This window comes from Lutjanus erythropterus, chromosome 18 (assembly GCF_056507025.1).
Source record: "Lutjanus erythropterus isolate fLutEry1 chromosome 18, fLutEry1.hap2, whole genome shotgun sequence".
NCBI classification, from domain to species: domain Eukaryota; kingdom Metazoa; phylum Chordata; class Actinopteri; order Lutjaniformes; family Lutjanidae; genus Lutjanus; species Lutjanus erythropterus.
In genome coordinates, this window is record NC_139334.1 from 11,013,714 (window position 1) to 11,027,234 (window position 13,521).

Here is a 13,521-nt window from a genome sequence, read left to right on the forward strand (position 1 = left end):
ATAATAGATAGAGACAATCCAAAAGGACATGAGGCAAAATGAACATATTTGATAACCCAGTAGCTACCATTAGATAACAGCGAACATTAACATTAACCACCTCCTAGCTAACGTTACTATTTGTTAGTGTTACTTGATATTATATGAATGGCATAAAAAATTCTTTCCTTGATATGACAATTAATTTATGCCTTTACTATCATGTCATATAACACAGCCAAACGGTAATGTTTAATGCTAATTAATGCTAACGTTAGCTTGAATTATGGCACCATGTCCCTCCAGATTTTTACTATCCACTGTCTTTTCAGTTGCTGACCATTCAGGAAGCAATGAAATTATAACAATTTGTTAATTTCTCTACATTTATATGACTTGCAACCTGGAACACAGCATTACAACATTTGAGCTTTGCACCCTGAGTGTGAAAAATGGTCACCATAACAATATGGTGAATTGCACCACAGTATGATGAATAATTTAAAAGTAGGTGTGTGTTTAAATCAAAAACATGCAGTGATTCATGCATCAAATAGCCTAAGGTGGATTTCAGAATTGCTACATTAACCGCAGGATCTGTGTGACTGGAAAATATCTGACAATGATTTCAAAATCAAAACATAGTCAAGACAAAACATGACTTTTTAGATATTTCTAATAGGCCATTTTATCCAGGGTTTATGAGTCACATTATCACACTGTTAACATGCAACCAAGACAACTCTGGGCACAAGTCAGCGAGAGGTCCTGCACATGTACTCTTTGATAGGGGCGAACGACCATTCTGGTGAGCCACAGGATTGAAAAAAGTAGCCACAGTATTTAGAAAAAAGGAAGGAGGAAAGAAAGTCCAATATTTTTAGTCCAAATTACAGTGTTGGAACAGTGCTTTGCACAGTCGAGTGTCCTGGGAGTGGAATGGCATGATGGGTGAACACTGGTGCCAAGCCCCACCCTCCCCACATTGTCCTCTTGGTGGACTTCCCGTACTCTCGTGTGCCCATCTGCAGGACCTCTGCCCTCCCCTTACCCTCCTGGCTGGGCTGGCTGACAGCTCAGTCTCTGCGTCAGTCACCCTCAGTGTGAGGTGAAACGGTCTCACATGAGCACATGTTCAGTCAGGGCTGGGACAGGGTCATCTCCTCAGGGATGCCTCAATTGCTAGACTACCAGCGCCTCCTGTTTCAGATCTCTGCCCTCTCTCTGTTGATACAAAGTGGGTGGAAAATATCACAGCCTGGTATAAATCTCAGTTCATGTAAGGTCTCCGAGCTGCCTCTGTGCTCCACTGCTGTGGGATGTCCTTAATGCCTCTGCATCCTGCACCAAACCAGTAGGCTAACCAGTAACATTACATGAGAAAGCATTAGCTGATACACTACAGCATGACTTATATGATACCGTGCCAAACACCCACCTAAAGTGGAGAAACAGCCACTCATGCTTTTCATGCATTCTCTCGTGAAACGTGCCCTGCTGCCCAAATATTTTTCCCTTGGAAAGCCTGTGGTTAACACAGGGATGAGTGGGAGTGAGATGATTGCTAACATTCTTTTAAGTTTTATGCCAGCTGGAGTGCAGGTCAAATTTGCATTTTTGAAGGTTGGTGTAAAGGGCTGCAGTAGATTTAATGTGGTGATTATTGTAGGATCATGACGAGGAGGTTGAAAGGATTTTTTTAAATACAGTAGATGCATGAGTCATTGCAGCTACTGAACATGATTTTGCAGACATATTAATAGCCAATAAAACAAAACCAGAATCCATCCTACCTTCAATACATAATGAAACAGGTCTGAAATAGGAGTTGGAGTTTCTTGTTTCATTTATTGTCTTCCCCACAAAGGCCCAAGCTATTTAAAAAAACAAATAAATAAAGTTACCAATCACTGTATAAATAAACTGAAAAAAGATAGTGTCCAAGCTTTTCTAGTAAAAAAAAACTTATTTCAGTTAATAATTCAGTTATTCTTGAGAAAACATGCTCACTAAGCTTAAGAGAACCAACCACTGACAAACATTACATCCTTCATCATGGTTCACATGTTTTCATTGTTGTGAAAACAACCTTGACTTATCTAAAGTTATCTATCTAAAGTTTTCATCATAGATGTTTTATTGAAAAAAGGATCTCAGGAGAGGACGATGCATGCTGGGAAGTCTGCTATATGCTGCTCATGTTCCTTTATAAACTTAATTCAATGAGTTCATTGAACTCTGTACAGTACATTCAATCAACCCACTGTTTCAAGTCGAAATACTTCAAGATGGAAGAAGTCATCTTTAAAGTTCTGAAGAGTTCTGAAAATAAATACTAAGAATTTTTTAAAGTTTAATTAATAGATAAATGCCAAATAAATAAAACGTGTATTTATTTTTAAGCTACTACAAGAAACTTTTGTATTGGAGGCCCCTGTGGACAAATGCTGTAAGTGTTTCCACCATGATAACCACAAGATATAAGATCAAAAATAAAATTATCCAAATAAAAATCTATAATAAAAATCTCCTCCTGCTTCCTTTTAACTGGCTAACATACTACTCACTGTAACCTTGCCTGGGAAAATGTAAACAGAAGCTAGTTTCTTTTTTATTTCAAGGAGACTACAACCCTGTAGCAGGCATTAAGAATAACTATATGAAAATAGCCAGTGTTCTCATAGATGGTCTCGTTTGCTTCTGTAGATCACATAGAGGAATCAATAATAAATTGAGTTTCATAACCAGTTAAAAACTCCTTGTAGCAGCTTTAAGTTAATGAGAAAATTTGATTCCACTAAATTCCTGCATGATTTTTACAGTGCACTTAAATGATTTATTCAAATAATGTGTGCAAACATTAGAAATGTGTAATATTTAAGTTGCTACCTTCTAAAAACTGGAAAAAAAATCATTTTAAAAACTCTAAACTGTGTCTTTATAACAGCCAAATAGAAGCTTATCACTCTTAATTTAGCCTGTGGCCAAATTTTAGCACTTGTGAACTTGTGAAAATCCAAAGGGTTGCAGGGTGAAGGAATTTCTGAGGCAAGCTACTATGTAAGTCTTAAATGCACCCATAAAAAGTATTTTAAGGCCATTTCTTTTGGGTTTTCTTCTTTCAGTGTGAGCCATTCATTTTATAAACCCCTTTCTCTTTTCGAACGGGGATTTTTTGGCACCAGAATAACCAGTAAAGATGAGGAGGGGAAAAACATAACCAAAAATAATCCTGCTCCTCCTCGTCCAGAAGAAAAAGAAAAAAAAAAAAAAAAAAAAAAAAAGGGAAATGTTGTTGGTAGGCAGGTAGTCAGTCTCCACTCCAGCTCAGCTCCCAGGAGGGGGGACTCTCCTGATGGATCTGGGATGGACCGCCACAGGATTGGTGGATGGCTGCTCTCGGTGTGGCCCCATGCCAAGCCCTTATGTCTTTATATACTGTAAACAGATGACCGGACAGTCCTGAGAGTGTGCATCGCATCCACTCTGCCTCTTTCCATCTCCATCTTTTGCTCCATCATCCACCAGGGCTTCTTCTCCCTCTTCTAAGCTCTTCTCTTTAAGCTCCAGCTGTCTTTACTCCCCGGTTGCGAAGACAATGGCCACGCCGACCCTGTTTCTCACTTTCACCGTGTGGCTCCTGGCCGGGAGCCTCTTGGTGGAGGCGACTTACTACCGGCACCACCGCTACATCCCCCACTTCTACCGCTACCGGGAGCACTCCGCCAACACGGAAAACCTCCTCCCTGAGGTCTCCAACCCGGCGCCTGAAGTCGCGCAGCCCGGCGTGCCGACCTACCCCGAGATCCCCGAGGTGTTCCACCCGGTACCCGAAGTCATCCCCGCCATCCCGGAGGCTTTCCACCCGGTGCCCGAGGTGGTGCATCCTGCACCTGAGCCTTACCACCCCGAGGTTTACCAGCCGGAGCCTGAAGCTTCCTCCCCGGTCAACACCAGCCGGGTTTTCTACGGGATCATGTTTGACGCAGGGAGCACAGGCAGCAGGATCCACATCTATAAGTTCATCCAGAAAGACCCTGGTGAGTGAAACACTCTCCTCTCTCCTCTCTCCTCTCTGAACCAATAGTTTTTGCACACATGCTGCCGGCTCCCACTCCGTCTGCTTGTAGTTAGGTCATTCACTGTGTGGTGTAAGGACAAACATGCACAGTGCATGAGCTAAAAGTAGCTGAGGTGGACTTTTAATTTGCCTGTCTGACTCAACTTGTGTAGGAAGACGTAGACCTCTAAAAATCAGGATGTAGGTGAGCTGCTGCAGTCTAAATATCATGAGCTGTAAAAAGAAAAGCCATGCAATTACATGTGTTCAAGTTCCATGATGTGTTCATTGACTTCTTTTGTAGTCGAACTGCCAGTTCTGGACAATGAAATGTACCACGCAGTGAAGCCAGGACTGTCTGCGTACAAGGACAACCCTGAGGAGGTATGTATGCCTGTCACTTATCATTAATTATCAGGTGTATTAGGGAGGTGTTCGCTGTCTGCAAATCACCTAACCACTGGGATTTTCTTTGGGTTGGGTTCATGTGATGTAAACACTGAGTAATTACAAAAATACCTGCTGCTGCTGATGTCACCGCTGCCCACACCTGTCTGCTCTATTTACCTACTTTTGCCTTACACATGTTTTAAAGACTTTGATGAAATTCCTCAGTTTGATTGTGAAATGTCTCTTCCTTCCCAGGGTGGCAACACCATCCGTCAGCTGCTGAAGATTGCCAAGAAGACAGTGCCAGAGGACGAATGGAAGAGGACCCCAGTGGTCCTGAAGGCCACGGCGGGTCTGCGTCTGCTGCCTGAAGACAAGGCCAGTGCTCTTCTGAAGGAGGTGAGGCACGTTTTTCTCTCTCTGCCCTCAGACAGTTTGGCACAAGCACCACCCGTCCCGCCAAGGAGCGGGGATGAGAAAACCACTAAGTGCTTACAAGTGTCACTGAAAAAAAGGCAGCGAGTCTGCCCATTTGGTGGCTATCATGTTGCAAAAACAGCTGTTGTGGGGTTGTGTGGAGTAACCATATTTGTCATTTAACGTATTAAATCCAGGCTACTGTTCCAGCCGTGCATGTGGTTGAGTTATCTGTCACTCTAAAACAGAACAGACATGGTTTGTCTTCTGGAGCCTGAATAGACTGTATCCCAACAACAGCAGAGTATTTGGACATGTAGCCTTGTATTATTGTATTGCTTTAACACATCCAGTAGATCAGGGGTTTTCAAAGTTTAGTTTACTTGCTTAGTTTCACTCAATACCTGGTTGTCTATGGGATCATGATCGTTTTTTGATCCCAGACACTCAACAACTGAACCAAGATAGCCTATTATTGTCGTTTTACACAACTTCAGACTACATCAAATACATTAAAATGGTCTGTCATAATGCATTTATTAGGTTTTACTCTGGGAAAGTGTGAAAACAGTAGAATCCCACAATCCCTGAACTATATATTTAACCAAATCACACACATTCAGGCTTTTCTATGTGATCTGCGTTTGATAACTAATGTAATATCTTTTCATTTCCATTTACTGAGCTTCCCCTGAAACTGTTTGAAACCCCCTTGGAGCAGATAATTGTAATGAAACTGTGATAAATCTATTCCACAGGTGCGAGATGTGTTTGATGAGTCCCCTTTCTTTGTGCCAGACAACAGTGTTTCCATCATGAATGGAGCAAACGAAGGTAGGTTTTCTTTTATTGCCCTGTAACCTATTTGTACTATTTAAAGAACACAAACCATGTTTTTAATTATGACTTTTGACTGAGATACTGTCTGACCAGGTGCTTTAACCACCTCATTCACTGAGCATGTATCAAACAACACTCCTCTCGTAATTCTTTTTACAAGATGTCTGTTACTACCTCATTGAGACAAATAAATATGCCAGTGTGAGTGGCTGCCCCACGCCCAATAATTTAGTGCGATCCTCCACATCACTCATTAAGACACCCTCTCCATGTTATGTTTCATCATACACTAGTATGTGTCATTCATTATCCTCATTTTATGAGCGCAATAACTTGACATCTGAGACAATTGTAATTACCTGGGCTGGTCTGCAATCCATGTGCATGTTAGTTACACCAACTCTGCTCCTTTAATATCAGTTTAATGAAGGAGAGCTGGACTGAAAGTCATCTTCATTTTATTCTTTGCGTAAACATTCAGCATAGGTCAGTTGTAATCACTTCTCAGGCTTCTACTAATGCAGACTTTTTCACCCACGTGCTGTTTCAGGAGTCCTCGCCTGGGTCACAGTGAACTTCCTTACAGGTAAGACATTACTTGTGTTTTGCTATGGTGGTGTTAGTGGTCAGGAGGCTCATATCTGAGGCTCCAGTGTACACAGAAGTCTGGCAGTGAAAGACTCTTGTCTCCTGTCTGAGGTTATGAGCTTGAATCACTGGCCCCAAACAGGTTGCAAAAACAAGCAATATTTCCTCGCATCTTTCACACCACCATTTAAATTTATTTTAAACAAGAAACTTCAAACCAAAAAAGGTATTTTCCTGCCTGGTGGGGAAAGACATGCTCTGTAAGCATGCATCATTCTGACAGTCAAGGTTGTAGACAGAATAAATTCTAACTGAACTGGTGATAAATCCTCAAGATTACACAGTATGCTCTGTTTGTTGCACCTTACCCAAAGTTTATCATTTGCTTTTCCATAGGTCACTTGTACTCCAACACAAAGAGGACAGTGGGCATCCTGGATTTGGGTGGAGGATCTACACAAATCACATTCCTTCCCAAGTCAAAGGTGAATGAAAGGTTTTATGGGGTAAATAAGTCTTAAAATATGCTCTCACCAAAAATACACAACTAAACATTTGTTGTTTATCCAACAGAAAACCATTCAGTCTGCTCCCCCCACCTACATTTCCAAATTCAGTCTCTTCAACCATACATATCAGGTCTACACACACAGGTAAGTAACAGTCAAAGTTAGAAGATGCTATATTCACACATTAGTATTCTGTGGAGTAAAACATCTGTCTTACCATAATTGTATGTCACTATCACATAGCTACCTTGGAAATGGACTGTATGCAGCTCGACTGGCAACTCTTGGAGCACTAGGAGCTGATGGTAGAGTAACTGGCACCTTTAATCACCTGTTTGCGCTCTGTGTCATTCTTTCATAAGGGGATGACAAACTGTTTCTTGTTTTTGTTTTCCCAGGTCTAGATTGGAAAGTCTTCACTAGTTCCTGCCTCCCAAAAAAGTTCAGAGAAGATGTGACTTTTGGAGGAACCACCTACAAAGTTAGCGGGATTCCAGACGGTAAGATAAAAGCATGCTGAGGTTTTGATTTCCTTCCCAGTGCCTTGGATCCAGCAATCCGTGCATTCCTTTCTCAGCTCTGGAACACAATAGAGAGTACAGTATAATACAGTCTCACATGAGAACATTTATGCGCTCAAGTTTCTGTAACCTTGGCGCCAAACGCATGTTTTGTCATCCGTTCTCTCTCTCTGTCCTCCCTCTTGAACAATTATACTGCAGTCAACCGTGTATTTAAACGAAAAGAAAACTGTCAGTTAACTTCACAAATAAGGCAGTCACTCCCATACCACAGTCAAGTAGCCAAAAGATGCTGGGCTTGTCCCTGAGTTGTTATTTTTTTTGTGTAACGAGTGGCTTGATCTGGACCGCTCACAATTATGTGGTAAAAATAGACAGCCCAACAGGGCCGCGCTAACTGCCGCTCTTGTCAGCACATGGTTTTGCCGGCACAAGTGAGCTAACCATACCCATGGGACTGTGTGAAACTTGTCTTTCTTGGGCTTTCCTTGTATATTGTCTGGTGAGCCCCCAGCTTCAACCCTCGGTTGACCTCAAACTGAGGCTCCAGACTCTTCTGATTGCATTCCAACCATCGCTGCATCCAAGCACTTTTAACTCATTGTTTCCTCCACCATTTTCAATATTAGTTAAGTAAAGCTGGGTTGCACTAGCAAAGATTAATTTTTAAACCTGATAAAATCATGGTTTAACTCTAAATTGTTGTGCCAAACATTAAAAGTAGTTTAAACTTGATAACAATTAAAGTTAAATCTCTCTTTATACCTCAGTTCACTTTTCATTAAACCTGGATTAAATGTAATTCTGTTTCGCGAAAACTGTAAACTTCAATTTAAACTATGATCCAGTATTAACTTTAAACCTACATTTGAGGAGATTTATCTTTTAAAATGGCTGCATCTTTGAGATGAACTGAGCAAAATAATCTCTCAGTCTCTTTTTCCTCACTGAGTTGTTGTCCATTTTAAGATCTTCTATTATTTGGCCATATTGCATCATTAATTTACCCAAGTTTTTCTCAAAAGAAGAGGAAATCAGGGTTTCTCTGCAGAGCCATCATGAATAGGCTAGGCTAGTTAAACTAACTTTTTAGTTAGCTAGCAAACAGTGGAACGTTTTTATTTTAGTTTTTAGCTAGCTAACAAACAATATTATATTTTGTTAACTTTCTAATAACCAACTAACTTTCTAAACTTGCTAAACTGTGATTAAAACTAATCCTCTAATCATCATTTTCTTTCCCCCTCTCTCTCTGTCTTCAGGCTATGCAGGCTATAAGCTGTGCTACTACGAGGTGATGAAGGTCATCAAAGGAATAGTGCATCAGCCTTATGAAGTGAAGGGCAGCAGCATCTTCTACGCTTTCTCCTACTACTACGACAGAGCTGTGGAGTCCGGCCTCATTGGTAAGTGGGCACAGACCAGAGTCACCTTCCAGTGCCATTATCTTTCACGCTAATTATCATCTTTTGCACAAAGTTGGTATTCAAATTGTATGTTTGTTTTTTTCTGCACAGATGGCAGTCGAGGTGGTGCGCTTGAAGTCAGAGATTTTAAGAAAAGAGCAAAAGAAGGTAAGAGTTACATGTTATCTTTTCTAGGGATGAATAAACTTGTGTATGAAACTAACAATCTTACAAGTTATATATATCAGTCTTCTAACCACTGAAACTTCATGTAACACAGTCTAAAAAGCAAAAGCTCTGAACTTTGTTTGTGCCCAAACATTTGGCATGATTGCACTAAATTGGCACAGCTGATCCTGTCAAAAAAGAATTTATTATACCAGTAAAATGTAACCGATTATTTGCGGAAATGTGTTGTGGACATGGATTATAAGACAAATGTAGTTTATTGTAGAATAAATGCATGTTCACATCACTATAAAGTGTTTTAGTATGTGTTACCGATACACACCATGCTTATCAGCATGTAGAACCAGATTTATAGTGAGTAGGAACGGGTTGGTGCGTTATGTAAGGCTGTTTGTGTTGTGAGAACACTGTCACATGGTCTCAAGGAACGAGTCTGTCTCAGGCTGGCCTGGCAGCTGAGCTGAAGATGTCTGTCTGGCCCAGGCAGGCAGGAGGGCACCTGACAGCCACACACCACCTGGGCGTTGACACATACTGAAACACACAAACTGTTTAACGCCGCCACCCACCCGCAGCCCTGTGCTGACCCTCAGCCGTTCTCCTCGCACCTCCTTGTTTATTCAGCCAAACAAAACAGAAGGGTCATCTTTTAATCATGTAGCACAGGGGTTAGAAAAGTGAGTTTTTTTGTTAATAAGTTGAAGGCTAGTCTATTATAGGTGGCAAATGCTTTTTTGTCAGTGGTATGTGAAACCTGTGTTAATGTCATTTCTAAAACCTGTGGCTTTTTGTGTTTGCAGTGTGCAACAAAATGACCAAATACCGTGCTATCAGCCCCTTCCTCTGCATGGATATGACATATATCACCTGTCTGCTAAAGGAGGGCTTTGGCTTCAAGGACAGCACCGTGCTGCAGGTGAGCAAACCAGAGCCAGTAAATGTGAGAGATAAAATATATACAAAATGACATGACAGAACCCTCATTTTTCCGTGCAGTATTTCACAAGACTTAAAGGGATAGTTTTAATTTTTAGAACTGGAGTTGTACTTATGCATAGTCAGTTTATTACCTACAGCAGATGGTGGAAAAGCAGCAGTACTGGTGCAGGAAGCTAAGCAATGCACTGCTGTGGACAGGGTCAGCTGCGTAACGCATTTTAGCCAGTTAAAAAAAGGCCCACCTAAAAAAATCAATACCAATTTAAATGTGCACAATATTTAGATTATTTTCACCCCATTACATCACAGATCACAGGAGTTGCTGGTCTTTTGCTGCCACGATCAGTTAGTTTGTGTTAGTCTGTGACTTTGGTGAATCCAAACTAACCTCTCAAAACACTGAACACAAGCAACCTAACCAATCGAGGAAGCAGTAGACAAGCAACTCCATTTTCTGCAAGGAAAAAATAACAGTTTTTTCCCAATGGAGTCTGGTTGAGTGAGAGTGACATCTGGCTAACATAGTAACAGGTTCCCATCAGAAAAGGTTGTCTAGCAGCAAGCTATATTGGGACCATAACATGCACTTAAACATGTTTTTTTTTGGTGATTTTTTTTTTTTACATGGTTTTGCTGCTGTCCCTGTCCAAGGCAGCACATTACTTAGCTTCCTACACCAGTACTCCTGCTGCTTCTCCAAACTGGGGGGCATGCCAACGACCATCTACTGTAGTATCACATACCACCCTTATACAACCCTACAAAAAAATTCAGAACTATCCCTAGCATTGTATTTTCCAATCAGTATAACACCAGGTGTAGAAAGTAATGTGTTTCTTTGTGGTGGTAATGGAGATCCTCCTGTCACTCTGATCAACAGTTAGCCAAGAAGGTGAACAACGTGGAGACCAGCTGGGCACTGGGAGCAACATTTGACTACTTCAGAAACCTCAACATCCACTAAAGACAGCTCACTGTCACTGCAGCTGGCACTGAGAGGAACAGTCTGTCACTGTGGGGGCTTCCCTTCCTCCGTCCATCCTCGATCAGCCCGTCCCCCTCACAGACGCACCCGGTCCCACCATGCTTCCTCATCCACACCACATCCCACCTCTTTTCCTCAACCTCAGTACCCTGCGAACTCTCCAAGAACTGTTGAAAAAAAAAAAAAAGATGAAATCACTATATTTTTTTAAGGCCAGCTATTTCTACTGTATGTTGAGCTCATGACTGGTGGGCTGACTTTTGTTTTTTGTAAAACGTTTACATTTTTGATTCCTTATGGGTGTCGGTTCTGAAATGTCTTTTTCACCCATTAAGTATGTAGAAGGTAGTTTAGAAGCAATACAACCAGTCATGGTATTTTGGTGCTTACTGTGGTCCAGGGCCGTATTACAGAAACTTGCTTACTTTCAGATCCTATCTTGACTATTTGGTAATGGTAATTAGGGTTAGGACTTGATTTAGGAAAAAAAATACAGTTGAATAGTTCCTAAGTCAATGTTCCTATTAGCATTTTTTGTAAATTCCTCAAAAAGAACATCAAGTAACAAATTGATGTGCTATGTCAGATTGAGTATTTAGGATTTTAACGAGATAAGACAGGATTTGTAAAGACAGGATTTACTTCAGTAATACCAAATTGGGCAAAATCCTATCCTAGACTCTTCCTATCTCAACTCAAGATAGGAAGTTTGTGTAATACAGCCCCTGGTGTGCACTGTACACTACAGTGGAATTTATTTTGAGACTAGTTGCTGAAAAGGCAACCATAATTGTCTTTCTAAATGCTTGTAAATCAAATATTTTTATTCTAGCAGTAGATAATTTTACAAGACCCTAACTCATTTGCCCCAAGCCTAAGATATGTAGACTTTATTGGAAATAGAGCATTTGACTTCTTTTCAACTTTGCACATAACACTTTAATTGCAGATATTGTAGCTAAGACACAATCAGTTGCTTTGTTGTTTCTGCTAAAGAGTTGTACATAGTCATCAAGTATAGTTGGACTCACCATGACTGAGGGGGGCAGAGAGAGCGCTGAGGAGAGCTGCCTCTCACAGATGCTGTTACATGGTATGAGGTTAATGCCTGTATTTTTAAGTTCAGCCATTATTGTTTGTTGTGTCTAGAGTGGAAAAGACCATATCAAGCATGGCTAAATTGCAGGGTCCCCAGGTCTGAACTGTATTTTTTAGACTAGCAATAGAAAAACCTCTCATCAAGGGTAGGTTGTGTATCCATCTACATAATTTACAGCCATTATATACAGCAAAAATGTAAACAGAAATTATGTACAAAGTCTGGAACCCATGACTCTTTCATTTGTTGCTAAAAAACATTAGTACTATTGAATTCTGTTTGTTTTTCTTGTGAATTGTATAAATATTTAAATTTATCGTTTATCTAATGTAGAGTATTTTAATTATCCTTATCCAATATTAACTCTCAGACTGTCTGTATAACTGCTTTTTAAGCCGTGCCTTTGCTGTCTGTCCAGTATTCAACATGATCAATAACTACTGCTGTATATACAAAATGTAAACTTTAATTTGTAAAATCTTGTCAGGAACTGCTTTTACATTGCAAGAAAGAACTTAATGCTGCACAATTTCTCAGAAATGCCTCTATGTTCATCAGTATGAATAATCTGATGACTGACAATATGTAAATTGTTTTTATTAAAGCCAGTGAAATAAATGTATACTATACAGTACATGTATGTTTTAATAAAACATGAAAAATGTGCCTTGTGTGTATGTGTACTTTTTTATATCAAGAGACTTCATGTAATTAAATGCTACATAGTGCATTAGTATCCTTTAGTCTCTTATGAAAAAAACAGGTCCATCTTTGAGTGTCAAATCATTTTTATCAAACGATAAAGCTGGATTTATAACAATATCTTTGTCTGAGTACAATTTAGGATGTACCTCTGGGTAATTCAGAACTTGGTCTATATACTGTGTCTGCGTAATAGTGAACTATTACATTAAGTCAACAATCCTTATGCTTTTACTATATTATTACATGCTGAGGACCAGTGACAGAAAGTAACAGTACATGTACCCAAGTACTCTACGTAGGACCAATTTTGAGGTATCTATAGTTGACAAGTATATATGTTTTCTATTATACTATTCTTTTCTGAGGCAAATATTCTACCTTTTACACAATAACATTTATTTCAGAACTTTACTTACGAGTTACTTTCCAGATTCAGATCAACGCTGCAAAAATATAGTTGTATAAAATATAAAATTAAATATATCAACAAATTCATAAATTTTCCAGACAAATTATAAATTAATCAAGACTTTACTGAGACACATGGTAAGGTTGATGAGCTACCCAGCAGTATTTGGCCCACCTTTACCAGCTGCAAAAAGTGACAACATATTAATGCATCAATAATCATAATCCCATAATATATATGCATTATTCTGAAATGGGCCATTCTGCATAATGAGCACTTTTAGTATATTTTGATGAAAAACCGTTGTACTTTTACAATAAAAGCAGATATTTTACTTGGTATTTTTACACTGTGGTATTGCAACTTTTACTTAAGTATAAGATCTGAATTCTTCTTCCACCAGGACTCAGGACAGCTGCAAAGCAGTGCAATATTTGTCAGTGTGGATTTATTTTGCACCAAAGCACATACAAGAACAAAAAGAA

General features: G+C 39.9%; 1 protein-coding gene across 1 annotated transcript; it reads left to right on the forward strand.

Annotated features, from left to right (window-relative positions):
- Positions 1–3,246: 3,246 nt before the first annotated feature.
- entpd5a (ectonucleoside triphosphate diphosphohydrolase 5a) lies at positions 3,247–11,344 on the forward strand. The gene is made up of 13 exons (XM_084743031.1): positions 3,247–4,019; positions 4,344–4,423; positions 4,685–4,828; positions 5,605–5,680; positions 6,237–6,272; positions 6,671–6,759; positions 6,848–6,927; positions 7,027–7,088; positions 7,182–7,283; positions 8,567–8,710; positions 8,822–8,878; positions 9,700–9,815; positions 10,719–11,344. Exons 1-13 carry the CDS (start codon positions 3,578–3,580, stop codon positions 10,800–10,802), a joined length of 1,512 nt encoding a protein of 503 aa, XP_084599157.1. The 5' UTR covers positions 3,247–3,577; the 3' UTR covers positions 10,803–11,344.
- The last annotated feature ends 2,177 nt before the right edge of the window (positions 11,345–13,521 follow it).